The following is a 27879-nucleotide window of genomic DNA, read 5'->3' as shown; positions in this document are numbered from 1 at the left end:
CCACACCTCACTGCCCAGGCAGCGGTCAACGCCGTGCCCAGCCCAGCTCCGTTGGCAATGCCAGCTCAGCCCAGCAGCCCCCCTTCCCGCCCCTCCCTCGTCCCACCCCCCACTCCCCGCCAGGTCGCCACCTTCCCTCAGCTGCCTCCTTCCGTGCTAGTCTCCTCGGACCAGCTCCAGCATGTTCTGCTGTGTTCTAGAAAACTCTACCACATCTCTCCCTCTTGGAGACCAGTGTCCCGCTGTCTTTGTGCCAACCTCGGCTCTCCAACACAAACCTCAGGCAGAATCACGAAGCAGTTCGGAAGCCCACCACACAATATAAACTTTATTATAAAATTTCAGCAACTATAAATATCCGGGTGCCCATTCTGGAAGCAGCTGCCCCCCGGGAGAGGAGAAAAGCAGCAGCACTGATTCCAACGGGGGTGTCCACTGTCTGCTCATCAGCCAAAGGCCTGTGTTCTGTGTGGGTGCTCTGGGGACAGCCTAACGTCAAGAAAGGAAAAAAAACACAACACACACAACACACAGCGTCCTAAGGTTACACAGGCGGTGGCTTGGCTGGCGAGTGATGGCAGTGCCACGCTCTTCAACAGGATGGCAGGGTTCGGGTATAACCTGTCGTTCTCTAATTTTGGTATAATCTGTAAATCTGGTCAGTTGTTTAAACAAGAAAAGCATTAAGAAATGGGTATAAATAGGAACACTCGAAATGACTGAGAAAGAAAAAATCCATAAATATATACAACATTGTCCCCCAGCACATGCATCTGGGGAGATGGAAGCACCTCTGCGGGGATGTCATCGTCCCACTTCCATAGGCTAAGTCCCGAATCAGAACACAGAGCCAGGTTCTCCTGGGGGGAGCCCCCCAGCCGGGATGGCCCAGCTCTTGTTGGGGAGTGTCGGGCCCCCTCCTCGCTCTGACCGGCCCCGGCCACCTGCCTTTCCCAGAAGGCCTGCCTGCCAGGGCTCCGCGCTTCAACCTGACATGAGTGCACATGTGTGCGTGGGTGTGCATTCAGGCTCACACCCACACCCACACCCACACAAGGTCTGCATGCAAGAGCCCGATGCGGTTTTCTTCAGGTTTCCATCTTCCTTGGCCACGTCCCAGTGGAGACCGTGCAGCTCACTCTACAGGAGACAGGAGCTTTCGGTCTCGACTTACAGGTTGGACTTGGAGCACGAGCGGCAGCACCGGCGGCCGTAGAACCCGTGGCTGCACGTCCCCTGCTGGGGCACCAGGGAGCACCAGCTGAAGTGGTCCTTGCAGGAGGCGTCTGAAAGCGAGAAGTGCGGTGGTCAGCGCGCCTGAGTGCAGCACCGAGCGTCACCCACCGGCCACTCTTCCTGGCAAATAAAGGCGGGTTGGTCACAGCCTCGAAGCTGCTAGAAAAGGGCAGCTCCTTGGGTCTACCGGGGCCCGGGAGAGCTTGCTATTTTCAGGAGACCCTTCTTAGAAGTTTCCTGCCACACTAGGGTTTTTTACTTTTTCTCCCAAACCACCTGCTCAACCATTCATCCACCCAAGGCAGTGGATGCTCTGTGGGCTCCATTTCCATTGGAAGCTCTCTGATCCGGCCACACCATCTCTCCTCCAGCTCCACCTCCTCTCAGGGAAGCCTCCCCAGACACGCCCGCGGCTGCCCAAGTGCATGGGCACTTTGGGGGACACGCAGGGATGGTGTTGACAGTGCCCCAGTGGATAAGGCTGGCTTTTGTTGGCTTGGGGGCAGGGGCTTCTTTATTTAACATGGCCTTCTTTAAACACAGCGAATAGTGTTCACAGAGGGGAGACATCGTGCTTCCTCAACTCCAGGCTCAGTTCACAACCATCACCCCTCATATCTATGTCGGTTCTGGGGAGGTACGAGAGACAAGACAGGTCTGCTCTGTGCACCACTTACAGAGATGTGAGGGGGAGAGGAAACAGGAGAGCAGGTGCAGACAACACAAGGTTGGACATGAGGCCTCTGGCCATTGTGCTCTCCCACTTCCTCAGGCCCTCCAAGGAGCTGGCCCCAAAATGTGACATCCCCCTCTGACATGCCAGGGTCACCCCAAAATGTGTCATCCCCCTCTGACATGCCAGGGTCACCCCAAAATGTGACATCCCCTTCTGACATGCCAGGGTCCCTCTGAAATGTGACATCCCTCTCCAACATGCCAGGGTCACCCCAAAACTTGGCATCCCCCTCTGACATGTCAGGGTAACCCTGAAACTTGACATCCCCCTCTGACATGCCAGGGTCACCCCGAAACTTGCCATCCCCCCCCCCCCACATGGCAGGACCGCACTGGGGCAAGCACTCACCCTTCTTCTCTGCAATGGGGCAGAAGTGAGTGTTGCAGGCCATGGAGGCTGCAGGCTTCTGGATTGGGGGGCAGCTGGAGGCCGGCCAGCCCCCCGCCAGGCACTGCACGGCCCGTGTCTGCACGCCACCCCCGCAGCTGGCCGAGCACTGCAGGAGGGAGACACAGCACAGTCACCCCTGCTGCGGGTCCTCAGGGTGCACCGTCTGAACACGGGCTTCAAACTCAGTTGGGGGCTGCCGTGGGAGGAACCTCACAAGGAAGAGGAGCTCGCCACGGTGGGTGCAGCTGTGCTTGTCCAGTGCAGAAGGGGTCACAACTGTCCCCTTTACTGCAGGTGCACACCACCCAGGCTCTGGGCCAGGCTGCCTTTCTGGAACATTCTAAAACGTCCATGCCATGTAGCCACTATTATCATCCTATTGTGCAGAGGAGGACACATGGGATCTGATGCTGGACCCTCCCCTGGGGTTCAGGAGATAGGACTCTTTGGGGCCAGGAAACAATTTGAAAAAAAAAATAAGCATATTGACTAAAATATAAATGTTCATTATAGGCAGTGGCAGAGAGAAAAAAAATTAGATGCTTTGCCCCCAACTCCCAAAAACAAATGACATAAATTTATCCTTCCAATTAAAAACCAAAAAGCCATCCAATTCCAGTGTCTTTGAGTAGTTCAAGCAGCAGGGATGCTGATTTTTTTATACTTATATACATGCTGGTTTCTTTCTGAACTCCTGTACCTGGGGCCCCCTTGTTCCCGCTCCAATCCTCCCCCAAGACCTCACTCTCCGCAGACTTCCCACCAGAAAACGGTCCTCCGCCGTGCTGGGAGCACACAGAGGGCGGCCGCGCAGGGCAGGGGGCGAGTTCAAATTCCAGCCCCAGCAACGACCAGCCGTGGGCTGCGAACCCCTAGTTAATCCCTCCGAGCCTCGGCTTCCTCCTCTGGAAACTGGGGTGATGGCTCGAGGGCTGTTCTGAGGTTTGGGAATAGCGGATCAGGTCCCTAACCTGGCACCTGGGAAGGGCATAATCCCTGGGGCAATTTAATCTCGCCTTCCGGAAGCTCCTGTGCTGCGAAAGGGCCTGAGAATAAGAACCAGATAAAAAGCCGCAGGCAGACAAGTGGCCTGGGCCCAAGACACTGGTTTAAGCGGCCACAGCCTGGATTTCCAAGGCTCCCGGCAGTCACAGCCCTGGACCGCGAATGAGTATCGAGCCACAGGGACTCGGGCACCCGTGCGTCCCTGTGCCAAAAGTTGGTCATCCTCGAGCAACTCAACACTCCTCATGCATTTATGTACCTCCTGGGTACACAGAAGGTCACCGGAGAATGCAATCGTTCGTTCATTCATTCATCCCTTCCTTGAGCCCCACCAAAGCCCAGACACTGGCTGTGGTGGCCACGGGGGAGGAGGTCACCCCATGGGTGATGACCACAGGTCTGAGGGCTCCGGACTGTTCTCTGGCCCCGCGTGGGGTCCCACCACCGAGCAGCCATTTCTGATGTTCTGGGCTGAGCAGAGCCTGGACCAGCAAATCCTCCAGGGGCACAATAAAACTAAGCCCCAGCTGGACCCCCAGTTCCTGGAGGGAGGGGCCCCACCAGCACGGCAGCTCCTGTGGCGAAGGCCTTCGCGTCTCCCTGAGGGTGCTGTTCCCCGACGCGGGGGCCCCCACACTCTGAGCAGCCACGGCACAGTGAGGAGGGGGCGCGGGGGGCGAGAGCGGGTGGACCCGTCGGATCAGGAATCCCCAGGTAAGCTGGTGGGGAAGGAAGACACGACCCAAACCCACAGCCACTCATCCGCCGAAAGGAAAACGGCACCGCAGGCCGTCTGGACGGGGTTGCGGCAATCGTTCTGGAAGGAGGCCGCGGGCTCAGGCCTCTGAGGACTGTCAGCGGTTACAGGGACACCTGCGGGACGGTGGGGTCAGGAACAGCGTGACGGCCCGGGGGCTAAACCGAGGTTTCTTTAAACACGAAGAGAAGGCAGGGAAATGAGAACTCACAAAACGGAGTGTGGCCACCCTCTCTATCGTGTTCCCACAGCGGACCCGGATTTCATGGCCCGAATCAGACTGTGGGGATCACGCGGACAGGCCTCCTTTCCCTGCTTCTTTCCCGTCGGAGCTTTGCGGACTGACTGTAAGACCCCGATGGGGACTCGGGTGATGGAGCAGGCAAAGCCTCTTCTATCTGTCCCCGGGGAGGAGAGAAGTTAGAAGCAAAGGGAATCCAGCAAAATGACAAACTCTGAGAATTTTTTCCTTTCTTATTGCTTGTTTTCTCTTTGGGCTAAATGATGGCTGGGGCCCAGGAGATGAAAATGCAGGACTTCAGCAGCTAAGCATGTGTGCCTGAACATTTCTGTGAGGTTTACTCTACCACTTCTCTTAAAAACCAATTTGAGCTATAGTCATCAATAATTCAGTTTCAAAATATGACTAGAGCAAGCAGAAGAATGGAACGTTGTGGGCAGACTCCTATCTGATTTCTGAATTATTGGGGTCATGCAGAGTAGGGTCAGATGTTTCTCACTGCATATTACACCTTCCGGAACATTCTGGCACCTTCTAGAACATTCCGGCAGAACCACACTGCTGGCCTTTGCTCTCTGCACTCCCAGTTTCAGCCCCTCTCTCGGCTCACAGCATGTCGAGAGCTCTAGGAGCACAAGCTTGCCAAGTACTGATGGCAGAGCCGCGTGAAGTCTGACAAGCATTGGTTTGGAGAGTCGTTAAACTCTACATGAAAAAAAGTAACTTTTGGTGAAAAAGCCGCTGAATTTCTCAAAATTTGCATCCTTCCAGCAAATGGAGGGACTAAGACGTCCGGTGGCAGGTTTTGCAGTACACTGTATTGGCAGGGGTGGCGGGGACCAGAGGCAAGCATGAGGCCTGAAGCAGTGTCTGCACTTTCCCTTCCAGGAAGGAAAACACAACTGCAAGTTGTTTATCAACGTGGCGAACATGATAGCTCACAATTCAGCACAGCTGGAATTCTTATTCCAAACTTCCGAGAGACAGATCATAGAACCCCCTGCAGCTCCGGACAGGCGTGAGGATGCCTGGGGTGAGGCCCGAGTGGGTGGGGTCTGGGTGGGAACCGGGGGGCTGCAGGCCAGCAGGGGAGGCAGGCCTGGGCCGCAAAGCTGATGGCGGCTTCCTCCGGTGCCGTGGGGTGAGAACTGAGCATCTGCGGCGGGTTCCCGTGCCGCCTCCTAATGGCTGACGGCGTGGATGAAGAGGCCACGTGCTGTGCCCCCACGATGGCCTGGGCCCGAGCCTGCTCGCCCATCTACCCGAAAGGCCAGCATGGTGGGAATCTGCTGAACCCCTGGCTTTTTATTCCATCCTCTGCAGCACTCGAGGCCTTTCTGGGGCACAGAGCGCTGGGTCCCTCCCAGTGTTTGGCTTCAGGGTGGGGCCTGAGAACCTGCATCTCCTGGGGAAGGAGAACGTCAGATCCAGGCTGTGGCAGTTACACCCATCGCAAACGTCCCTTCTCTTTTCTCTTTTAAAAGTCTTCAGACCTGACCCTCGTCCGACCTAAATCTGCAGAAGTGGCGCAAAAGCCAGTGTCTGGCCTGCCTGTGAGCACCGAGGAGGTCACAGTGTAGAAGGCCTCTCAGGCTGGGGAGACCCGGGTGGACCCCTGCCGGCCTTCCGCACTTCTGCTCCTCTCGGGCTCCCCTGCGGCCCATTGTCCCCGTTACGCCTCCCAGGACCCTTCAGGCCCTCACTCTAAACGAACCCCCCACTCCCAGTAAGCCCCTCCTAGTGTGGTCCCAGTTGCTGAAAATCTGTGCAGATCATTTTTTCCTTTCCCATCTGCCTGCCCTCCTGGTGTGGAAGCTGCCGGAAGCCCAGCAGCCTGCTGAGGGGCATCTAGACCTGTGCCGATGAGCTGCAGCCCCCCAGTGCCTGGCAGGTGAGGGGTGCAGGTTGTGAGGCTGGGGCATCTCGCGCTCTGCAGGCCGCCTCAGCCATCCCTTCCACAGTGGCAGGATCGCGGGGTGCCGGGAAAAGTCCCGCGTGGCCCCCTCACTGTTCAACTCCAGGGCCTGGAGCCACGCAGACGAGCCCAGGTCCCTGTTCCAGGAAGTGGGAAATTGGGTGCCGTCTGTGCAGCACCCAGAGGGCCCAGCGACGAGGGGCGTTTGCCTGGGTGGGAGGAAAGGGCCGTCCCGCCCGCACCTGCGAGGGAAGGTGGTTTCTGCCTTCCCTGCTCCGCGAGAGCCTCTGCTCAGCACGTTGGCCCTGGTTCCCTCCGCGGATCCCGCTTAGGACACGGCCTGAGCACAAGTTTCCACGACAGCCAGATGCCGAGACAAACGCCCCTCGAATGCCTCTGCCTGCTCCTGTTTCCATAGCAGTATCCGCGCTTTCACCACATCAGCAACTCATCCGCACAAGACGTGCTTCGGAAACGCAGAAGAGATGAATGCGGGAAACAGAGAATGGCTCATGGTCATTAGTAAAGGACCAAAATCCCATTTTTAAATAGTAGTGTTTGCCTCTAGGTTTGTTTTAACGAGACTGTTCCTCTCTCTTTCTAGAATGTGATTGGCCTTGTGGAAAGGTGCTCGTGGCAGGCGATGGCCGCGAGGGTCAGGCCTGAGGAACGTCCTGGGGGACCGTGTTCAAGGGAGAACCTTCACCCACGGTGCTCAGGGGGACCATCGAAACCAGGGGGCCCTGGGGGGCAAAGCTCATCTTTCAAACCAAGGGACAAGAAGCCAACAAGGACAGCTTAATTCCCGAGTGCCAGAGGTTTCACGCATCCGTTTTCTGCTCTGAAGCCTTGAACTTAGATTCCCAACTGCATCTGCCCGCTCCCTGTGGGCCCTGTGCATCGTCTCCCGACACTGCGCCGTCCACCCCGTGGAACCTTCCCTCTCCCAGGAACATTCAGAAGAGGACCAGGGGAATCTCCAAGACCACCTCCATCAGGATCACAACTGTGGGGCGTGAGTTTTGTGCGAATTTAACTAATTACTAATTACATGTGCAAATCCTCTCGAACTCAGGACACAGGGATGTGGCCTTATCTGTTGACACTGGGAGCCAGTTCCCGCTTTCCTGTGCGCCCCCACAGTTTTGGAGCACGATGAGGGCAGATTTATCTGCAAATTACAAGAGGTGGGCATCTTGACACAAGGATGCAGAGCGGGTCAGAGGCTGCTGAGGTCTCTACGCATTCTCTGTGTGTGTGAGTGTGTGTGTGAGAATCTGAGATTGTGTGAGAGCATCTCAGTGTGTGTGTGAGAGCACATGAGTGTGTGAAAACATGAGAGTGTGCGTGTGCGCCTATGTGTGTAACAGTGTGTGTGAGCACTGTATGTGAGAGAATGTGTAAGTGTGTATGTGAGGGGTGTGTGTGAGAAACCATGTGAGTGTGTGTGAGAATCTGAGATTGTGTGAGAGCATGTCAGTGTGTGTGAGAGCACGAGTGTGTGTGAGAACATGAGAGTGTGTGTGCGCCTATGTGTGTAACAGTGTGTGTGAGCACTGTATGTGAGAGAACGTGTAAGTGTGTATGTGAGGGGGGTGTGTGTGAAACCATGTGAGTGTGTGTGAGAATATGAATACATGGGCGTACATGTGTGTGCATTTGTGAGTGCATGTGCACGAGTATGGGTGTGTGAGTGTGAGTGTGTGTGTGAGGGGTATGTGTCAGGTAGAGAGCTGCAGCCTCCCCCGCGGTGGAGAGCCCACTGCTCCTCTGGGTCTGCTCCTGGCCCTCCGGAGCCCCTGGCTGTCCGGCGGCTCTGGCACGCTCCTGGGAAGACTCCTGCAGCGGGGCGGCCCCTCGTCCTGCCCAGCCCTGGCTGCACACCCCCGTTTGTCATGGGGAGGCACACGGTCTGACAGGTGTCGGCACTCACGCTGTCCTCAGACCACATCCGCGTGAACCCCCCGAAGCCACGTGACCCCGTGACTGCGGTCAGCCCCGGGCAGGGACCCCACTGCAGGAGCCGATGACTCACCAGACGCCTGGGGACCAAGTAAGGAAGAGACTCTCTTCAAACCATCACAGGAGCAAACTCACCCGGGGCAGGTGTGGCCAGGCTGCGGGAACCATCTCCCACCAGCTCCCCACAGTGCCAAGGGCACAAGTGGGTTGGCAAACACCACACTCCCAAAAGTTACGGGCACAGAACATAAGAAATGGATCTTACTAGATTAAAATTCTGGCAACTCAGGATAAAAAGATAAGCAAATGAATATTTCAGATTGGTGAAAGCTACTAAAGATATACTTTAGGTTTTGGAAAATGCTGGTATTGATTAAGTAATAACGAACTTTGCTTTCCTCTTTCTCAATTTGCTGAAGATTCTGAATGGAGCGGAACACAACTGGGTGGGGAACGGATTCAGTACCAGGAGTCTCACTGTCCTCCCTGCCCAAGGGACAACGGTCTGGGGACCCACACTTCTCAAGGAACAGAGAAATCAACGCATCTGCCGAAGAAGCAGCTTACCACGGCCTCTGAGCTCACCAGCCGCTTCCTCTCAAAATACCGCTTACTCAGAAGATCTCCAAGGTTATCTGGGAAAAGTTATCACTTCGGACACTTCCCAGAGTTTGAAAAGAATATATTCAAGTGTCTCCTGCTCCAACAGCATGAATTAAATGATCTCTCACTTAATAACTTCTGGGGAGGGGTTCCTGTACTTCTAAATGACAATGCTACGTCAGGTTTGAAGATAATAGGAACCAAAAGTGGGCAAGGAAACTGGTGGCAGTTGCCCTGTGAAGTGGGTGAGCACCATCCTCCCCGCCCCACAGGCTTCGGGACGGCTCTTCCTCTGCACGGCTCGTGGGCTGGAGCACAGGACCGAGGCAGGGCCCGGGGGCACAGCGGCTGCCATGCGATGCCGGGGTCTTTCAGACGCTGCCCGACGAAGAGCCAACCCCATGCACACACGTGCATGCCCAGCGCTCCAACAGAATGAAGCGGCGGTGTCATCTGGAGGGGATTTTTGTGCTGGTTTTATCCTGGTAGAATGTTAGCTGGTACTGAAGAAAGACTGCACAACGAGTTAAATTGTTTTGGAAAAATATTTCCAAATGTTCCCTCTGGTCTTAGATAAAGAAAAATCTGTGGGCTTCTGTGTCTGGCAGGTTTGCACGGTTCATTTCAGTTTCCTCTCCAGGGTACGGAAAGCTAGAGAAGAGCAGCCCTCGACCTCTGGGAGCTGACGTCTGGGGGTCGGGAAGAAAGCCCTGGGCACGGGACGTGCAGGACCCCGGGGCGGGGCAAGAGCGATGCCAGCACGGTGGGCTGCAGGAGGGAGCCGGAGGGGCTGGGGTGGGGGGTGCTGGAATCTCCGGGTGGGGGCAGGTGCCCGCCCACCAAGGTGAGGGAGCCTGAGAGGGGCGCAGGGCGAGCTGGTCAAAGTCAGGCCCTGCTCCGTGGCTCATGTCTGTCCATGCACTTCTGCCGGGCGTGCTCCACCAGCCTCCGGGGGCCATTGGTTCCTCTCCAGTAAAGACGTGTGGACAAGAGCCACTTTCCCATGGAGTAGCCTTATCCAGCTGGCAGGACAATGGTAGGGTCTCTTAGTCCTCAATAAAAATGTGCCCAAATTAAAATGTGCCTGGTTTCCACGGGGCCTGGGAGCAGAGCCATGGACAATGGTTTACCAGCTGGCTTGGCGGCCTCCCGTTACCTTCCCCGGGAGCTCCTCTACCCCTTCCAGTGGGATAAACAAGCTTGGGGGAACGTCCCCCAATACCTACACCCACAGGCACCTGCACTCTACCTGCAGCAAACTGCAAGGGGAAACGGAGGTGCTGGTTTCACTGGCAATCTCGGGGAAGTAGGGACGGAGCAGGTGGTGGCGAGCGAGGGCTGCCTGATGGTTTTCGAAGATGGTGCCCCAGAGAGTGTGCGACATCCAGGCACGAGGAAAACAAACACCTGAAGGCAAGCGTCTGCTCTGATGGTCTCTGTCATGGGACGAAAGTTCTTGAAATAAGGACTATAAGTAGCTGCTCTGTGTCACTCATCGAAGTCGTTTTCCCATTTCCGATTCACACATTCAGGAGGATCCTTGAAAACTGCATGCGGCTCAGGCACTGGGTGGACTGGGGACGACAGGAACACTCACACACACAAGTATATGTATGTGTGCACGGAAAATATGTAAATATGCGAATAGAAAGATTTAGACTTAACCTTAGCACGCCCCTTCCGTGTCAGCGCCGGCCCGTAGGCCAGTCCCACGGTGCGCCCGGGGCTGCCTCCCCTGGCCAGGGTTGTACCACAGACTGGGGGAAAAACAGAAACTTATTGCCTCTCAGCTCTGGAGGCCTGAAGTCTGAGACTGAGGTGTCATCAGGGCTGCATTCCTGTGGAAACATGTAGGGCAGAATCTTCCTTTTTTGCTTCTTCAGCTTCCGGCATTTGCCGGCAGATCTCCACCGGCCCGGTTGTGGTGACCCCTCCAGATATGGCTTGCTCCCCTTTCCCATGGGGGTCCCTTCTCTGCAACTGTGTCCCTATGAGGACACCAGGCCCTTGGGTAACGACCCACCCTCATCCAGGGTGATTTCATCCTAACTAATCATTGTCAGACACCCCATTCCAGATAAGGTCATGTGCAGGAGACAGGGTTAGGACCTGAGAAGGTCTTTTTGGGGGATCCAAGTCAATCCCCACCAGGGGTGCAGGGAGGATCCCTGGGAAGATGCCCCTCTCCATGGTTCGGCTGCCTAAGCCAGAGAACTGGGGGATGCCCAGGGAGACATTCAGGGAGATGCCCAGGGAGACACCTGGGCAGGGTGAGCCCCCTGGAAACTGCCATAGGAGCACGTGAAGAGTGGACAAATGGGCAGATAATGACACTTGGGCCACTGTCCAAGGAGGGACACTGCGGACAGCAGCCTGAGGTGGATGGGCAGACAGAGCCAAGCCACTCTCAGCAGATGGGGTCGTTCCTGGGGTGTCGGCTCTGAGCAGACCTGTGGGAGATGATTTTGGAGAGAGACGAGGACCCAAGGACCTGAGGCAGTTTCTTTGGGAGCAACAGATGCTCCTTGGGATCAGCTGTCAGAGCCAACGCCAGCTCCAGCTTGGGTGGGAATAGAGGGCAATCCTTCGTGTCGTGGGGTGTCTGGGTGGCACAACACTTCTGTGTATCTGAAGAACTCAGGATTTCACCTCTGATGTGCTGGAGCAAATATCACCTAAGATGGGTAGGAGGCCCCTTTGGGGATGCTATGCTTCTGGAAAGTGCCATCACTGATATCAGCCTTTTTGAAAGCCACCGTTCGCCCCAATGACAATGGGCTCTGACGGGTCTTTGTTCTGCTGCACTAAGCTAAGAATGGTGATGTCTTCCTGCTGCCCAGCCCAGCATCACCGCAGGCCCAGGGGGATGGATGGACCATCCTAGAACCAAGGGAAGAGGCTTGATGGAAATTCCCTGATGCCACACGGTGCATGCAGGCCCCGTCAGGTGGGTGAGCACTGAGCTGGCAGCTTCTCTGAGCCTCAGTTTCCTCCTCTGTGAAATAGGGGGATCGTGCAGCCTCCTCTCTCGAGCTGCTGGGAGGAACCAAGGACTCAATGGCCCCACCAGGCTTAGGACTGCCTGGTGTCAGCTGTCATCACCACTGTGACTTCTGAGCCCTGCAGGGCTGGCACAGAGCTGGGATTCTTGCAGACTGCTGAGTGAGGGAGTGTGCAAGGAGAGCCTGTGAGGTGGGCCCAGCTGGGAAGGAACGGCGAAGGCTGGGTTGCCACAGCTGCCTCCATCACTGCCCTGCCTTCTCCATTGCCTTCTCCCGTGTGCACTTAGGAAGAAGGTAAGAATCTGAGATGGGGCCGCCACGGCAGGTATGGACCCCTGAGCAAATCTGGAAAAGGCATGCCATGCTCTCTGGGCCAGCAGGCCAGGAAGCAGGAAGACGGCACCTCCCTGCCCACACCCCGACAGCCAGACTAAGGGAAGGCCCTTCTCTGGCTTGGCAAGCACAGTGTGGCTGACATCTCAGCCCCCCTCCCCCTGGGCAGGAAAACCGTGCACACCCCACACGGCTGCCCCACGAGGGGAAGGACCCTGGGATGAGAGGAAATCCAGAAACAAAGGGCCAGACAGCAGAGCCACAGGCAGAGACCAGAGTAAATGGGAAAACTTGAGAGGGGTGTGGGCCCACAGCGGGACCCAGGACAGGGAGTGACGCTGGGTTGAAAACAGGGAAAATAGAGCTCTTCCTTAGAGTCAAGGGAAGGGTGGCAGAAGAGGAAGGCGAGGGGTGTGCAAATCCAGCAGCCCTCGCTTGGCCCACGCTGCCCTGGTCCAAGGACCACGCGAGACCCAGGTCATCCCAAAGGGGGCTCTGCCCCCGTTTCCCTTTGCACAGCTTCTCAGCCAACCTCGGATGAACATACACTCAACTTCTATTCTGCATCTCCTATTGCTTCCCCATTCAATCTTGTCTCTGAGGAATTCGGCCCCCAAACATCACCTCTCCCTACACTTCATTGGGTGACAATTTAGAACAAAGCACATGTCCTAAAAGATTCGGTAACATTTGGATGCCACAGCCCACAAGCCACCCCACACCCAGGAACGCAGGCACCTGCACACGCCCCACACGCAAAGGTCACCACGCAGCTCAGGGGGCCGGGCCCTTGCAGACCCCCCTCCCCACCCCGCTGAGCCAGCTGCCAGGAGCCGGAATCTGCCCTCCTGGCCTCGGAGAGCTTGGAGCCCCCGTACCTGGGACCAGGGCGAGGCAAACCAGCGGCTGCGCGACGGGTACCCCGTGGCACGCAGCGGGGGCCTGGGACACGCGGCCAGGATGCAGGTGCGGCCCAGCTCCAGGCCGGGCCTTGGCAAATGCAAGCACTTCTTGGGGGCCAGCTCTCTGTACTTCCCAGAAACATACTTCTCCACACATCTTAAGATTCTCTTCTGTATTCCTCTTTCACATGTAACAGAGCACTAAAATGATAAAAACAAAAGCAAAAGAGGTGAGTGAAAAATATGTCTCCTGTGGTTGTCATCCCTGCAAAATCTGTGGGTCAACGTTTCACCATTGTACCAGCTTTAACATTAGTGTAAGTGTAGACATACAATAATATTTCCTGAACCTTGGAATTTTCAGAATGCATTAGAATATTTATCTTTAAAAAAGAAAGATCTTGAGGTCATAGTGGCAGAGCATGATGGCATCACTCTAAAGCTATCATTTCTCTGGAAGAGTCTGGAAGGTGGCTGTCATTTCTATCAGGATGCACTGACACTTTATAAGCAAGGACGACGCATGGTCAACTCCAAGATCCTCTAGCCACATCACCCGATGGCAGGCCTGACACTGGTCCCCAAAGAGGGGCAGGTAATGATATCCCATAAGTCTCCCCGAGAAAGCTGGGAGCTGGCCCACAAAGATGGCTGGCATGCAAAAGAGCAAATCCATGCAGCCCCCCAGAGGGTGGCAGCTCCAGGACAGCCCAGGAGGCCTGGAGAGCCCCAGATGTTGGCCGCAGGAGGCACCCATGTCAGCAGGCCCAGCACACAGGGTGTCATGTGCAGACGGCACTGCCTCTACTTTCGTCTCAGGAAATGGGTGCTCTGGTTCTTTCCAAGTAATTCAGCTTCCTCCTGTTCTAAAGTAGATCAGAGTTCCCTGGGAAAGTGGCTGCAACTATTCTGGAGGTTTAGTCCCACCACCCCACAGTTAGCTTGCAGGAATTACCCCACATGCTCTTGTCCTGGTCCCGTGCCCCGTTCGTCCTCTGCTCAGTGCTGACCATGTGAGGGGGGTGTGCTGGGCTACACGCTCAACAGCTGCAGGGGCCAGCCAGGGGGGCCAGGAGGGCGTGGGACGGCTGCTTCCCATCACCCCGGGCCCAGCCTTTTCTGGGATTAGCATCCACAGTCGGCCGGCTCTAAGTGAAGGGGCTGACCCTCAGTTCCGTGAGTGACCCCCTCCAACTGTTTGGAGGCCTGAAGAGCAGGAACTGAGCTTTCCAGAAGAAGTGCTGCCTCGAAACTGCAGCATCATCCCTGCCTGAATTCGGGCCTCCGACTTCTACGGGTTTTGGTTTCACGACGGCAATGTCACTTTTTCCAAAATTTGCAGCCTGCTGGCCTGGCCCATGAACTCAGACTTGCCAGCCCACCGCCTGGTGTAGTCAATCCGGTAAACTCTTCCTGTTAGTTCTGCTTCCCTGGAGGCCCTTCCGGGTGGCGAGGCACTTCCACGGAGCACAGGAAAGTGAGTGGAAACAGCTCCACTCCGCGGACGAGCGGTGGCCCCAGGGAGGAGAGCCGCCCCCAGCGGCGTCTGGGCCGGGCACCTACCTCGGACCAGGCAGACACAAGCCACAGCAGCTTCCTGGCCTTGTAGCAGCGCCGGAGCACACAGGCGTCCTGCGTCTCGGGCTTCGGCTCCGAGGTGCAGAGGGCATCGGGGAGCACCTGGGCCCCTGCAGAGGGGTGGGTGTCCTTGCAGGCCACCGACCGCTTCCTCCATCCTTTCCCGCAGGTTCGTGAGCACTGCGCAGGGACAGAGGGGGTCAGCTCCAGGAAGGAACCGCGCCGAGTGAGCGGGCTGGCCCTTGGGCCCAGGGATGGGGGAGAACCCCAACTGCCAGCCCCCCCACCCCCTCCACCCATGTTACCTCTGCCCAGGGCCCGGCGCTCCAGGCAGGCGGACAGCTCGGAGCACCACAGGCCTGGTGACTGGTGGGCATGGGCTGTGGGCACAGGCTGCCCGAGACCACCTCGGATCGGAAGTGGGCCCGCTGCACACACTGGACCTGCCGGCTCTGCGCTCCCCCGCCGCACGTCCTGCTGCAGGTGCTCCAGCTCCCCACGGACCAGCTGGGAGGGGACAAAGAGGCCCGAGGTGAGGGGCAGGCGCCTCTTCACGAGGGGACACTCAGTGGCCGGCGGCCTTTCCCAAGCACGGTCCGCAGGCCCAGGGCTGTTGTCAGCCACAGACGTGTGATTCTGCGCCCGGAGCCTCTCCCCGTCCCTGTCGTCACTCACTTTCTCGACGGGGACGGTCACGTCTTTCCCCTCCCCTGGCTTTCGGGTTCACCTGTTGGGGAAATAGTCCACCAGGGCACAGCAGGTGTCTTCTCTCTCTAGCATCTTTTCATATGGAGAATTTCAATCATACACATAAAAATAGAAGCCCTCTCCTTTCCTTACCGCCCCACCTCAAGAACCAGCAGTGCAGCCCCCACTCTCCATATTATCTTGAAGCAAATTCCACACATGTAAATATTTCAATATGTGTCTCTAAACATAACTCTTTTTTAAAAAATATAACCACCATACTGTTGGGACATCTAAACATTAACAGCAATTTGTTAATCTCACTAAACATCAGCAGTGTTCCCATTCCCAATTCTCTCATAAATATCATAATTTAATTCATCTGCCTGTTTGAGTCAGTATCCAAATGCAGTCCACACTTGGCAACGGGGTGGTACGTCTTTCTTCTCCTTTAGCTTATAGGTTCTCCCTTCATCTCATTTCGTTTTCTCTTCAATTTCTTGCCAAAACTGGACTGTGCACCTTGCTGAGTCCCCACAGTGTTTTTCTGCTGATGACAGAATTTTGCAAATTACATCCCTGTGGTGTCACTTAACATGCTCCTCTGTCCTCTGCACTGCATTTAAGTTAGTTTTGGATCAGAGGCTTTATCAGATTGAGGTTCGATTTCTTTTCTTTTATCTTCTGCATGACTACTTCCTAAGTTGATGACGTGTTCTTCCAACAGGAGGCTCATCGTTTCTGGGTGATTTCTGTTCTATATATTAGCAGCTACTATTTAGAGATTCTCTCCAAATAACATTTCTTATTTTCTGGTTATCAAAATATTCCTTGCCAACACGTGTGTTGTCAGGTGATGGGATGGGGATGGAGCTCTGCTCTGCCCAGTGGCCTCAGTGGTCTCAGATGAGCCTGGGTACGCCTTGCACGAGTCCATCACGCGAGGGCCTGAGGTGCCCCGTGGGAGGGGCTCATCCAAGAGATGGGGGAGCCAGGAGGTCAAACCTGGCGCTCTACCGCAACATCCTTCATCAGTGAGGGTCAGGATGGGGCCCCTCCAGGAACAGCAGGACCCGGGGAGCTGCTTGGTGAAGCTCTGCCTCCAGCAGGCAGGTTTGGAATTCTATTCCCCAGCATTTCTGAGCAGGACTAAATGTTGCAATAATTTCCTCCTGAATCTTGAGGTAAAACCGAGCATTTGTGAGGCTGTCTCAGGTTTATTCTTTGGCTTCGAGACCCCCAGCAACATCCCCCCACCACACCTCAATGCTCACACTTGGGCTGGGAGCCACAGCATTAGCCTAGAGAGCTTGTCCCAGAGTGTGCGGGGCACCTCTCAGACACACGCATAATAACTGGATGACATTGGTCAGGAGCCCAAGTTTGTCAGCCTGAATTGGTTTCCTGGGGCTGCTCTAATGAATTACCACAAACTGGTGGCTTAAAACAACAGACATTTGTTCTCTCACAGTTCTGGAGACCAGGAACCCCAAATCGGGGGGCTGGTGGGGCCATGCTCCCTCTGACCCCGGCCTCTTGCAGTTTCTGCTGGTGGCCGTCCCCCCTCGGACTTCCCTGGCTCGTCGCTGCCTCAGCCCAGCTCTGCCTGTGTCTTCCCGTGGCCTCTTCCCACGGGTCTGTGCAAATCTCCTTCATTCTCTTACAAGGATTCCAGTCATTGGATTTAGAACCCACCCTAAATCCAGGATGACTGCATCTTCAGATCTTTAACCTATTACTTCTGCAGAGACCCTTATTCCACATAAAGTCACAGCCAAGTTCTGGGTGGACATGGATTTCAGGGGGCCACTGTTCACCCCAAGACAGAATCCAAATTATAGAGAGAAATAGAGAGAAGATAAAAATCACCCATGATCTCTTCTTCCAGTAATAACCATTGTAAATGTCTCATCATATTCCTTTCTAGTGCTTTCTCTACGTCTGTGTGCACGTGTGCACGTGTAGTTATTTAACGTGGTTGATGGTAGGCAGTATATAGCTTTTTATTTAGCATTTTAAAAGTTCAATATCTCAAACAGGCATTTTTATTTTCTTACTCTGCAAAGCCTTTGTAACATATTTTCTATGTATTCAATATCTCACAATATGGATCAAAGTATGTTGATATCTAAATAAAGAAATAAAGGCAAAAAGGGTTGGGGAGCAATGACTTTCACTCCGGAAATCCTAGGGGATGTGCTGTTACAGGCCTGGGCCATGGGCTTCCCAGGGCTTCCCAGATTCCAGAGATCTGCAAGGCCAACCCAAACTGCACCAGTTCTCTGCTTGGAACACACATCACCATTTCTGAGCAAAACGATCAGGAGCTTTCCTCAAATTCTCAAAGGGATCCATGACCTAAGTCCCTATAGAGCCAATTTTTGGAATCCTGTGCAAGTCCTGGGGATAAATCAGGCGGTGGAAAAAGGAGAGGGAGCCTGTGATGGATCTCGGAAATGAAAGGGACTGCTGGCCGCCCTGCCACATTGTTTGACATCTTTAGACCAAGTTGTACCACCATATTTTTACTTATTTTTGTTTGTAGAAACCTTGAATTATCTTGTACCAAGTGTTTCTAAGAAAATTATAAAAAGGCTGCAATGCAAATTTTAATACACGTAGAAAAGAAAATATTTCAAAATTGTAGAAATTGTCTGTGGAAATGCTTCAATTCTTCAGTATCAATAAGAGCAGTGTTTTTCTATTACCTGTTAAGCCGTCTAGGTTAGGCGTCCTCATTATGAAAGATCGGCTTTCAGCAACCAGGGCCGCGAGGATTCTGAGTCTCAGCTGCTCTCTGCCATCCCTGTGTGCTTGTTGTTTTTATATTTCCTCCCACTTCTTACATTTGCTTTCTCAATCCTGTAGCCTTATAAAATATAATTGGAGTGTCCACAATGGGTTGCAAAAGACCTTTTGGCTGCCTGCCGGCTTTTCACACCACCTGGTTAAATCCTTCTGTCTCCACCATCTTAAGCCCTTCCAACTGCGGCCATCCGCTCAGTGCCCTTCTGCCCAGCCTGCATGCCATTAAGAAACCCTCCCCAGCAAAGATCATTCAGCCGCATCTGGAAACGCCAAGGGTCTGCTTTGTTTCACTAGCAGAGCTCTGGGGAAACATCCTGATTTCAGCCCATGAGAGAGGCCAATCCACACAAGCTTCTGTGTTAATGCCGGAGAGTTCAGTGACCAGAAGCAAACTGGGTTCTGTACCCGACCCGCGGCCACACCTACTCCAGCTTGGTTTTGGTTTTCCTGAGCCCACCAGTCTGAACAAAGTAAGTGCTGGGCATTACCAAACCAGCTGGGCCTCCAAGGCTGGGACAGGGAGGGCTCGGCCACCATGGCCAGTTCTTCCCACAGTTGAGGGCTGCCCACAAAGGGCACATCTGTGTGACTCTCAGTACTGCTGGGACAAGTGTTAGGATTTAGGGCTTTCACTCAACTGTTCAGGTAGGATCATCTGGCATCTATTTGCTCAATATTTAATATCCCAAATTGTCAACAACCACTTGTTGTTTTCCCAAAAAAGGCCTTTTAGGGTGTGTTCTAGTTTGCTAATGCTGCCGGAATGCAAAACACCAGAGATGGATTGGCTTTTAGAAAAGGGGGTTTATTTGGTTACACAGTTACAGTCTTAAGGCCATAAAGTGTCCAAGGTAACGCATCAGCAATCAGGTACCTTCACTGGAGGATGGCCAATGGTGTCTGGAAAACCTCTGTTAGCTGGGAAGGCACGTGGCTGGCATCTGCTCCAAAGTTCTGGTTTCAAAATGGCTTTCTCCCAGGATGTTCCTCTCTAGGCTGCAGTTACTCAAAAATGTCACTCTTAGTTGCTCTTGGGGCCTTTGTCCTCTCTTAGCTTCTCTGGAGCAAGAGTCTGCTTTCAACGGCCATCTCCAAACCGTCTCTCATCTGCAGCTCCTCTCTCAGCTTCTGCGCATTCTTCCGAGTGTCCCTCTTGGCTGTAGCTCCTCTTCAAAAGGTCACTCTCAGCTGCACTGAGTTCCTTCTGTTTGTCAGCTTATTTACATGGCTCTGCTGATCAAGGCCCACCCTGAATGGGTGGGGCCATGCCTCCATGGAAATTTTCTCATCAGAGTTATCAGCTACAGTTGGGTGGAGCACATTTCCATGCAAACAACCTAATCCAAAGGTTCCAACTTAATCCCCACTAATATGTCTGCCTCACAAGATTGTATCAAAGAATATGGCTTTTTCTGGGGGACATAATATATTCAAACCAGCACAGGGTGATTAAAAAAATAAATAAATAAAAACAATTTGGTTTGGGCCATGTAACTGCCAACACAGGTCATTTGCCCTGGTTAAACACCTTATCATGAAGCCACCACACAAGCAGTCACTAGGCCAGAGCTGCAACCGAGGCTCAGAGGCCTGAACCAAGCATGGACTAGAACCTCAGCTCACGGCTGGGCTCAGCAGAACCCCAGGAGGGTGGCTGCTTGATTTGGGATCAGCAAGTCTCTCAGAGAGTAGGTAACTACTAGCTCTGTGTTTTGGTTTGCTTTGCTGCTGAAAGCAGGTACCATAAAGTGTATTGGCTTTAACTATGGGAATTTATTAGCTTATAGGCTTACAGTTTTGAAGCTGTGAAAATGTCCAAATCAAGGCATCAGAAGGGGATGCTTTCTCCCCAAAGACCAGCTTCTGGTGATCCTGGGCTCCTCTGTCAGAAGGTAAGGCACATGGAGGTGTCTGCTGGTCTCTCCCTTCTCTTTAGGGTTTCATTGTGTTCAGCTTCTTTCTCTTTTCATCTGAATTTCATCCTCTCATAAAGGACTCCAGTAAGAGGATGAAGACCCGTTCTGAGGTGGGTCACATCTTAAGATCCTACTCACTAGAAGATCCTACTTACAATGGGTTCACATTCATGTGAAAGGATTAACTTGAAGAACTTTTCTGGGGTACATACAGCTTCAATCCACCACATTTTGTTTAATAAATTAGTGTATTTTCTTTTTTTTTTACCTGATTATTCTTTTTGAACTTGCAAGAGGATGCACTCTGTCGTTCTACTTTCAGGATCACGCTAGACCTTCCCTGTAGTATCTTCAGGCTCAGTAAACACATGGAAGGATGACTGTGCAGGAATCTTATCACAACACAGCCCACAAGAAGGCCATGGTCAATATTAGGCACTCACGGTTGGATTCAGTTCAAGAGTGGTGAGTGCCAGACAGTGAAGGGTGGCCCCAAAATACTGCTCCACCTGCCAGGTGCTTCCTCAACACAGAAGTTGGCCTTTGTGCACACAGCTCTCACAGGTTAATGTCTAGTCAGAACATCCAAATAGGTCCGTTCCTAATGAAATCATCTACTTTCACTTCCATACATGATCCTTAACAATCTCTGCATCTATAAACACACTCACACACTCACTACTCAGTGGCCCAGGGGTGTAGACAGCCCCTGCCGTGGTCAGACAGGATGGGCAGTGGTGCAGCATTTGAAGGCACCGGGACTTGAAACTAGCCTCTTCATATTTGCAAGTAATCACAGTGCTACTGTGCCTTTCTTTTAATGAAATGTTTGAAATATATGAGTGTATGTCAACAACAAACAGGTGCCAGTTTGAAAGATTATGCCTTTTCCATAGGGAAAAAGCAAATTAACAAGTTCAGGAGTGCGGACAGCTTATAAGCTAAAAGTCCAGCGGCAGAAGTCAGCGGGATGTGGGAGACTGTGCAAGGAGAGGGACATTAGCCCAACTGCTGGATGGCCAGGGGCCGTCAGGCAGCCTTCCTCCTTGGCTGATCCAAGAATTTATTATTGATCCACTTCAAAGAACTTTCCGTCAGTACCATATGGTGTTAACTAGACTCCAGGCAAGTTAAGACACAGAAGCCCAGCTCCTAAAGACGAAATGATTTTAGTAATCAAATATGTTAAGTGAACGCTGTGGACATAACCAGAGTTATAAGACAAACAAGACTGTGCTCTGCTCATAAACTCTTACTTCTGGAGTAATGCACTTTAAAAAGTTTCCAGAGCCTTCTGAAGTCCAGTTGTAAGCATGGAAATTGAGGGCAAGCTGCCTGGCACTCAACCCTCATGTCCCCTAAGACTGCCAGGGCCCCTCAGACGGTGGGCTGGGACCTCTCCTTCTGGGGGCTGGGGGCGGGGACTGGCCCGTGATTGTCCACCTCAGAACTCAAAGCCTATTACTGACAACTGGATGGTAAGAAATAGGGGCCAGGCTAGGAAACAGGAGCGCTGGATTGGGAAGCCGGCCCTTGGCATCAGCAATCCCAGGCTTGCAACCTGACAGTTCCTTCACTGTGCTCAGCCTCACCAGTCAGAGCCCTTCACTGGACTTGTGAAACCGAAGGAGAGATTTATAATGAGCCAGACACAGGCCCTGAATTGTTTTCATCTTTAAATGCTGGGTTTCTTTGCCTAATCACACAAAGCCAGGCTCTAGGACATCAAACACTCACCCAAAACGAGGCTCTGTGGGTGTTAATTTTATGAACTGTGAGAAGCCAAAGGTATGTGAATTTCTACTGTTCAGGAGCCAATAGGCTATTTTTACCAGCTTTGTCTGTCTCCCTATCCTGTCATCAGAACTTACCTGACAAAGAATCAGCAAGATCCATCAGGCTTTTATTTGCACAGGGAAAGACAGGGAAAATGGAATTTTGAGAGGCTCACAGAGGAAAGGAACTGGCCTCCCTGTTATCCGAACGGTCTTATCCATTTCAGCCAAAAGCCTTCATCCGAGGGTTTTCTCTGCAAAGAACACCGAAGGTGTTTGCATTCCCTTAACTTAAATGAAAAACTACTGCTCATAAATGTTAAAAGGGAAATCTTTAGCTCCCAAAAGAAGATTAAGCTCTGTTTTTCCTGTAAGTTTGCCCCTCTACCCAGTTTTGAGGAAAATTGGAAAAGGGAAGCCTGGGTATAGCTGAGCAGGACTTTAGCCCCAGCTTCTGTGAGGGGACGCCGGCCCGTGGGCAGCAAGAGTGGTCAGGGAATTAGTGGAAGAGGCCACGAGGAGGGGACGGAGATCTCAGAGCCAGCCCCCCACTTCCTAAGCCACTGTCTTCTCGGGGTTCATCTCTACGTTCCTGGAACGAGCAAGGGGCTTTTCCTCCTGCAGATTCCAACCTTGGGGTGGTCAACTGCCTCCTGCCCCTCTCCTGTACCCCTTAACACCCATCTGTTGTGGATCAAATTGCACCCCCTGCAACAGACAGGTCCAAACCTGATCTGCATTCCTGTGGGGGTGAACCCACTGTAAACGGGACCTGAAGATGTCGTGATTATTAAGCTGCAGCCAAATGGAATGAGGGTGGGTCTTAATCTGTAAGACAGAAGGCCTTATAAAAAGAGGAAATTTGGACACAGGCAGCTGGAGAAAACCATGAGAAGAAGCCAAAAGCCAGAAACCAGAGGAACAGATGCAAAGTGAAGGAGATCACTGAGTGACACAGACCTGCCAGCCCCAAAATGCCACCGACCGTGGAGAAACCGCGGCCTTGCCAACATCTAGATTTTGGGCCTCCAGCCTCCAAATCCATGAGAAAACCGATTGCTTTGGTTAAGCCAAACCACTGTGTGATATTTGTCATAGCATCCCTGGCAAACACCAAAGTTGAAGCAACTGTTCACGTTACAATCATCTTTGCTACAGAGTAAAAGTATTGGGGTAGAAACTCTATTTAAAGTTAGGGAAATTAGCAAGCTATACCAGGATGCATCTGGGATGACTGCTGACTGACCAGGAGGTACCTCCCTCCACTTTCCCAGGTAAAACACCCAAAATTCTTACACCCAGAGGCTGAGGGACCCTGTCTATGTGTCTGGGATGCTGCCTGGAGCTAAGACAGCGTTTCCCAAACCACAGCTGCTCTTTGCTCCATTCCTCATGAATCAGAAATCGGAGGCCCTGGACTTCTAGGCACTGGGGGCCAGGAGTCTGGATTTTCACAAAGTGCCCCCTTTGCCCAGCTCTGGGGGTTTGAGGTGCACTTCTGAAAATGCAACATCCAGATCAATCTTCAGGTTGGCACGGGGCACCAGCTGCTGCTGTTTTGAAATTCAGCCCCACCTTTTTGTTTTAATCTGCTGTATTACAGTTTTCAAGGTTTTGTATTTTATCTAGTAAGGATGTGCCAATAAAAGACCTGGGGGGAGCCAGTAACCAGTTCTTCTTCCAGAGGAAGCAGACGACCTCGTTCCCTGCCTTTAGCAAATCAGAAAAGCCCTCCGGGCTCCCCACGGCCAGCTGCTCTGCCTCTGCACGGGCCTCTTGATTTTGAAGACCGCTCTCCACAGCAGGCTCCTGGCCCACAGACACAGCAAATTGGATTCTGGGAATTCAATATCATTTTAGCCTACGTTCCTTCCAAAGAAAGGCCATCTCAGAACCAAAGATGGCCTAAGAGCTGAAATGGACCAGAGCTGCCTCCTCATGTGCTGACCCTTCCAAAGCTGGCACGGAGATAGCTGTGAAATCAAGGTAAACCTGTCCAATATTTACACAGTATCCGCTCTCCTGCCCTCTTCTGAGGCCCCCAAACAATCCAGCTGGAGACCCGGGAGCACCCCTCCCCAGGATGGCTCTGTCGTGCAAGGCCTCGACACACCTGCATTTCATCTGGGCATGGGAGGCGGTGACGGTGCACGTCTTCACAGGAGGGCCCACGCTGCTTCCGAGCTGACCCAGGCAGACGACTGGTTTCCGGCTGGGCAGGGCCTAGGGGAGACGCCTCACTTTTCTACTCCAAGAAGGACAAAGCTGTGGAATATTCTCCAGACCAGTTTCTATCCTGCTTCCCCCTAAACTTGTCCTCAGCGCATTTCTCTGGACACCACATGCCCAGCCTGGGTGGGTTCACCCGTCTGCTGGTTCGTAGGCAGCCTTGTTAGAAGTCGTTTTCCTAACTCGCTCCTGATCGACGCGCCTGACTCATTGTGCCGTTCCACTCCCTTGGCCAGCACCTCGGCAGTGCCCACACCACGCTGAGTGCCGTGGGGGTGTCAGCCTTGCCCACGGTGTGGACTAACCAGCTGCCACCTGGCGGCACACACACAGGCTTCCAGAACCAGTTGCTCTGTGTGCAAACCTATTTGTGCCAGCAGAGCTGCTGCTGGAATTAGGTAATACAACTAAACTTAGAGCCAATTTATGAAATGTGAGCATGAAAAAGAGAAGGTTGTTTCTATACAAACTAAATTGAATGTTTTGGAACCACTCAGTAGAGAACAGTTGTCAAACAACATTGCTGTCAAATGAGGTGTGCCTGAGAGAGAAGGAAAAGAATGAGAAAAAATAAAAATGTAAAAGGATTTTACACTTGGATGAGTGGGACAAAGTTTCCATCCTTCTTTTAAGAAACTCAAACTGGAAAATACATATATATGGCCATGTTTCGTGTAACTAATCCACTAGACCACCAATAAGGAAATCCATACTCAAAAGAAAAGGCTTTGGCCATAACTGAAAGAATTAGCAACTGAAAGCATATTTATGTATTTTAAGTAAAAATAAAAGCTCAGGTATGTGTACAGAGATGAATATGTATATTTTAAATGACTTTTTTTTTTAACCTTAACTGATGTTTCTCATCAACGTGTTGAAGAAGTGAGCATCTGCTCTACCTGGAGCTGACATCCACGTTCAGTGCCCAGCTCCACAGTCACAGAAACCTGCCTCTGATGTGCGATGGGGGCCTGGAGCCCAGCGGCTCCCAGCCCTGCCCCTGCCCATGCCAGGGAGCGATGCCAGCGCCCTGCTAATCACCCACCCTAGAAGTGTCCGTCCTCACACCGCTGGCTTTCCCCCAGCCCTTCCCACATCTCCTGGGATCACACAGATCCCCCTTCCTGGCCGCCCCGAAAGTCCGCCCCTCCTGCCCCCTGCCCCGCAGCCGGAGTGGAGGCTCTTGTCATTTCTCATGTGAAGAATGCAATTTCCCTGCTTCTGGGCGTGCCCGGGTAAGAGCCAGTGTCCCTCGCTGCCGAGAAGGATTCCCACGGCTGAGGAGAATGTGCCTCTTACTCCCTGAAGCTATGGCGCCTCCCCGCTCCTGGGGCCATGGCCCCCTGCACCCCCTTCCTCCCAGGGTCTAACTGAGCATGGGGTGTAGGGGCGCTGGAGTTTAGAGCCCCTGAAGAAGAGGAAGGAAGGGCTGTCTCAGCGAGGTTTTATATCATTACAAATCTACCGGCCGGGGTAAGGAGTCCAACTTTTAAACAGAGTCACCTCACACAGGTCCGGGTCTAAACACTTGTTTGTTCACTCCAAGTAAGTACTTAATTAACTGCTTGTTTCTCCCTTAATCATGCACCCTAATTGGGAAGCTTGCTCCATCTGTGGAAACCGAGTTAGCAATATCTCAAAATACTAACTTTATATTAAGTCATACAAGGAATATCAGCCTTCTGCAAACACACTGGAAAGTCACAGAGAAGGGACAGAACAAATTTCTCCGTATTCCCAGGGCTGAAAACCACAGTTCAACTGTGAATGCAGAAATGCAAATCAAAACCACAATGAGGTACCACATCACACCCACTAGGATAATAATAATTGTAAAAGAAGGAAAACAACAAATCTTAGCGGGGATGTGGCGAAGGTGGAATCCTCCTGTACGGCAAGCTTTTTTCCACAGTGGTTGCACCAGTTTACACGCTCATCAGCATAGACTTACCATGTGACTTGGCAGCTCTGCTCCTAACTAGGTAACAGCGCCCTGAGACAGGGACTCACGGATCCCTGCACGCAAATGCTCACAGCAACATTATTCACAAGAGCCAAAAGGTGGACGCCACCCAAATGCCCAGCGACAGATGGATGGAGGGATAAAATGTGGTACATTCGTGCAACAGAATATCATTCAGCCCTAAAAAGGAACGAGGTGCCCATGTGCATGGCAACACGGATGCACCCTGGAAACAGGATGCTGCGTGAAAGAAGCCAGCCACGGAAGGCCACACATCGTGGGATTCCATTTCCAGGAAACATCCAGAAGGGTGAGACAGAAGCAGCTGGAGGCTGCTAGGGTCGGGGGAGCCCGGGAGCAGCTGCTTGAGGGGCCTGAAGCTTCCTGGGGCTCATCACCCCGTCTCGGGAGCAGACAGAGGTGGCAGCTGCACAACTTAGCGAATGTGCTAAATGCCACTGATCGGTTCACTTCTGGTTACTCTTATGTGAGTCTCACCTCAGAAAAAGAATAATCCAAAGAAAATGTCCTTCAGCCATACCGAAGGGCTCTGCTTCTGTGAAGCCCCCACCCGGGAGAACTGGCTCAGGCGTCGGGGCAGGTGGCGTGAGCTGGGGGGCCTGACGGGACCCTGGGGAGACCCTGTTCCTCGACTGCGCGCTGCCCACGATGGTGATTTGGGGGGAGATCCTTGAGCCATACGCTGCTGACTCGAGCACGTTGTGCGTTGTGCTTCTATAAACACCGATATTGAAAGATAAAAACAAAAACAAAAACAAAAACCACGTTGTGGTCCTGCCCGCCTGGCGGAGCTCTCCTGGGCCCCGGCGTCTCCTCTGGTCAGCTCCTTTCCAACAGTTCACGGGAAGCCGCAGGGCAGGGAATGCAAACATGAATCACAAAGCGGAATTTCCCATTTTAAGGAAAGAGGGAGGGAGGGACCAGCACAAAAGGAGAGCCTGAAGGCCCTGTCCTGAGCAGGAGGGGTCCCCACACACCCCTACCCCATTTTTCCCCCCCCCCCCCCCCCCCCCGCACAAAGGACCCCCATGGAGGGAATGAGAAAGAAAATTGGAACAAACAGCCACAAGAGGCCGATTATTCCTAATTGTCCTTGGGTTTCAAACTCAGTGGGCTGAGAATGTGTCTGCCGCCCCCATCAGAAAATAATGGAAGGAATTCCATCTTACAAAAGAAAAAATTAAGAGCTAGAAAGCCCTGAAAGGGTCAAAGGCCTCTCCCCATGGCCTGCCGTGTCCCAGGAAATTGCCTTCTGCTCCTGCTCCCTCCGCCAACCCCTCACCGAGGCTCCCGGGCGCTCGTGGCCTTACGTCCAGTTACACAGGCTGCGGGTCACTTTGTGACAAGTCCAAGGTCTCTGTGACTCTCACAAATGCGTCGCGCGGCCTGCGGCCCAGGCCCCCTGAGGGCTCCAAGCCCAGAGCCCGCGGCCAGGCCAATGTGGGTCCCGGTGGGACTCAAAGGACAGCTGTGAAGAGATGGATGAGCAAACCCGTTCCCATAAGGGTGGGTGTGAAGACAGGCTCCAAGGAAGCCCTCAGCTGGGAGGGGTGGTGTCGGCCCGGCAGGAAGGAAGTTTGGTTTCATCAGAGCCTGTGCTGAGGGGACCCCACACCTGGAAGACACTGGAGAGGGGCCGCTGCATCCCGGGTTCCAAGCAAAAGGCAATGGGGGGCACCTAGAGCAGTCCCTATCTTGGGTTTGCATTTTAGGAAGATGACTGCTACAAAGAAGGAATAGTAGGTCATTATTGTATGGAAACCCAACTGGAAGATTCTATGGCTGCCTGGGAGGGATGATGGTGACGTGGCCATGGCCAC

At 53.2% G+C, this 27879-nt stretch overlaps 1 protein-coding gene across 3 annotated transcripts in view; it reads right to left on the bottom strand.

Annotated features, from left to right (window-relative positions):
- Positions 1 to 347: 347 nt before the first annotated feature.
- The window catches only part of ADAMTS16 (ADAM metallopeptidase with thrombospondin type 1 motif 16), a 196113-nt gene continuing 168581 nt past the window's right edge, over positions 348 to 27879 (bottom strand). For all 3 annotated transcript variants that reach the window (XM_037799413.1, XM_037799411.1, XM_037799412.1), the window contains 5 exons: positions 14966 to 15167; positions 14646 to 14840; positions 13059 to 13283; positions 2321 to 2468; positions 348 to 1286 (listed from right to left, as the gene is read on the bottom strand). In XM_037799413.1, the coding sequence (XP_037655341.1) occupies positions 1171 to 1286; positions 2321 to 2468; positions 13059 to 13283; positions 14646 to 14840; positions 14966 to 15167 (886 nt within the window). In that variant the 3' untranslated portion in view covers positions 348 to 1170. The remainder of the gene's footprint in view (positions 1287 to 2320; positions 2469 to 13058; positions 13284 to 14645; positions 14841 to 14965; positions 15168 to 27879) is intronic.

The sequence above is a fragment of the Choloepus didactylus genome, chromosome 11 (genome assembly GCF_015220235.1).
Source record: "Choloepus didactylus isolate mChoDid1 chromosome 11, mChoDid1.pri, whole genome shotgun sequence".
Classification (NCBI taxonomy): domain Eukaryota; kingdom Metazoa; phylum Chordata; class Mammalia; order Pilosa; family Megalonychidae; genus Choloepus; species Choloepus didactylus.
Note: the sequence above shows the minus strand (reverse complement) of the source record. Positions and strands in the feature narration are given on the sequence as shown.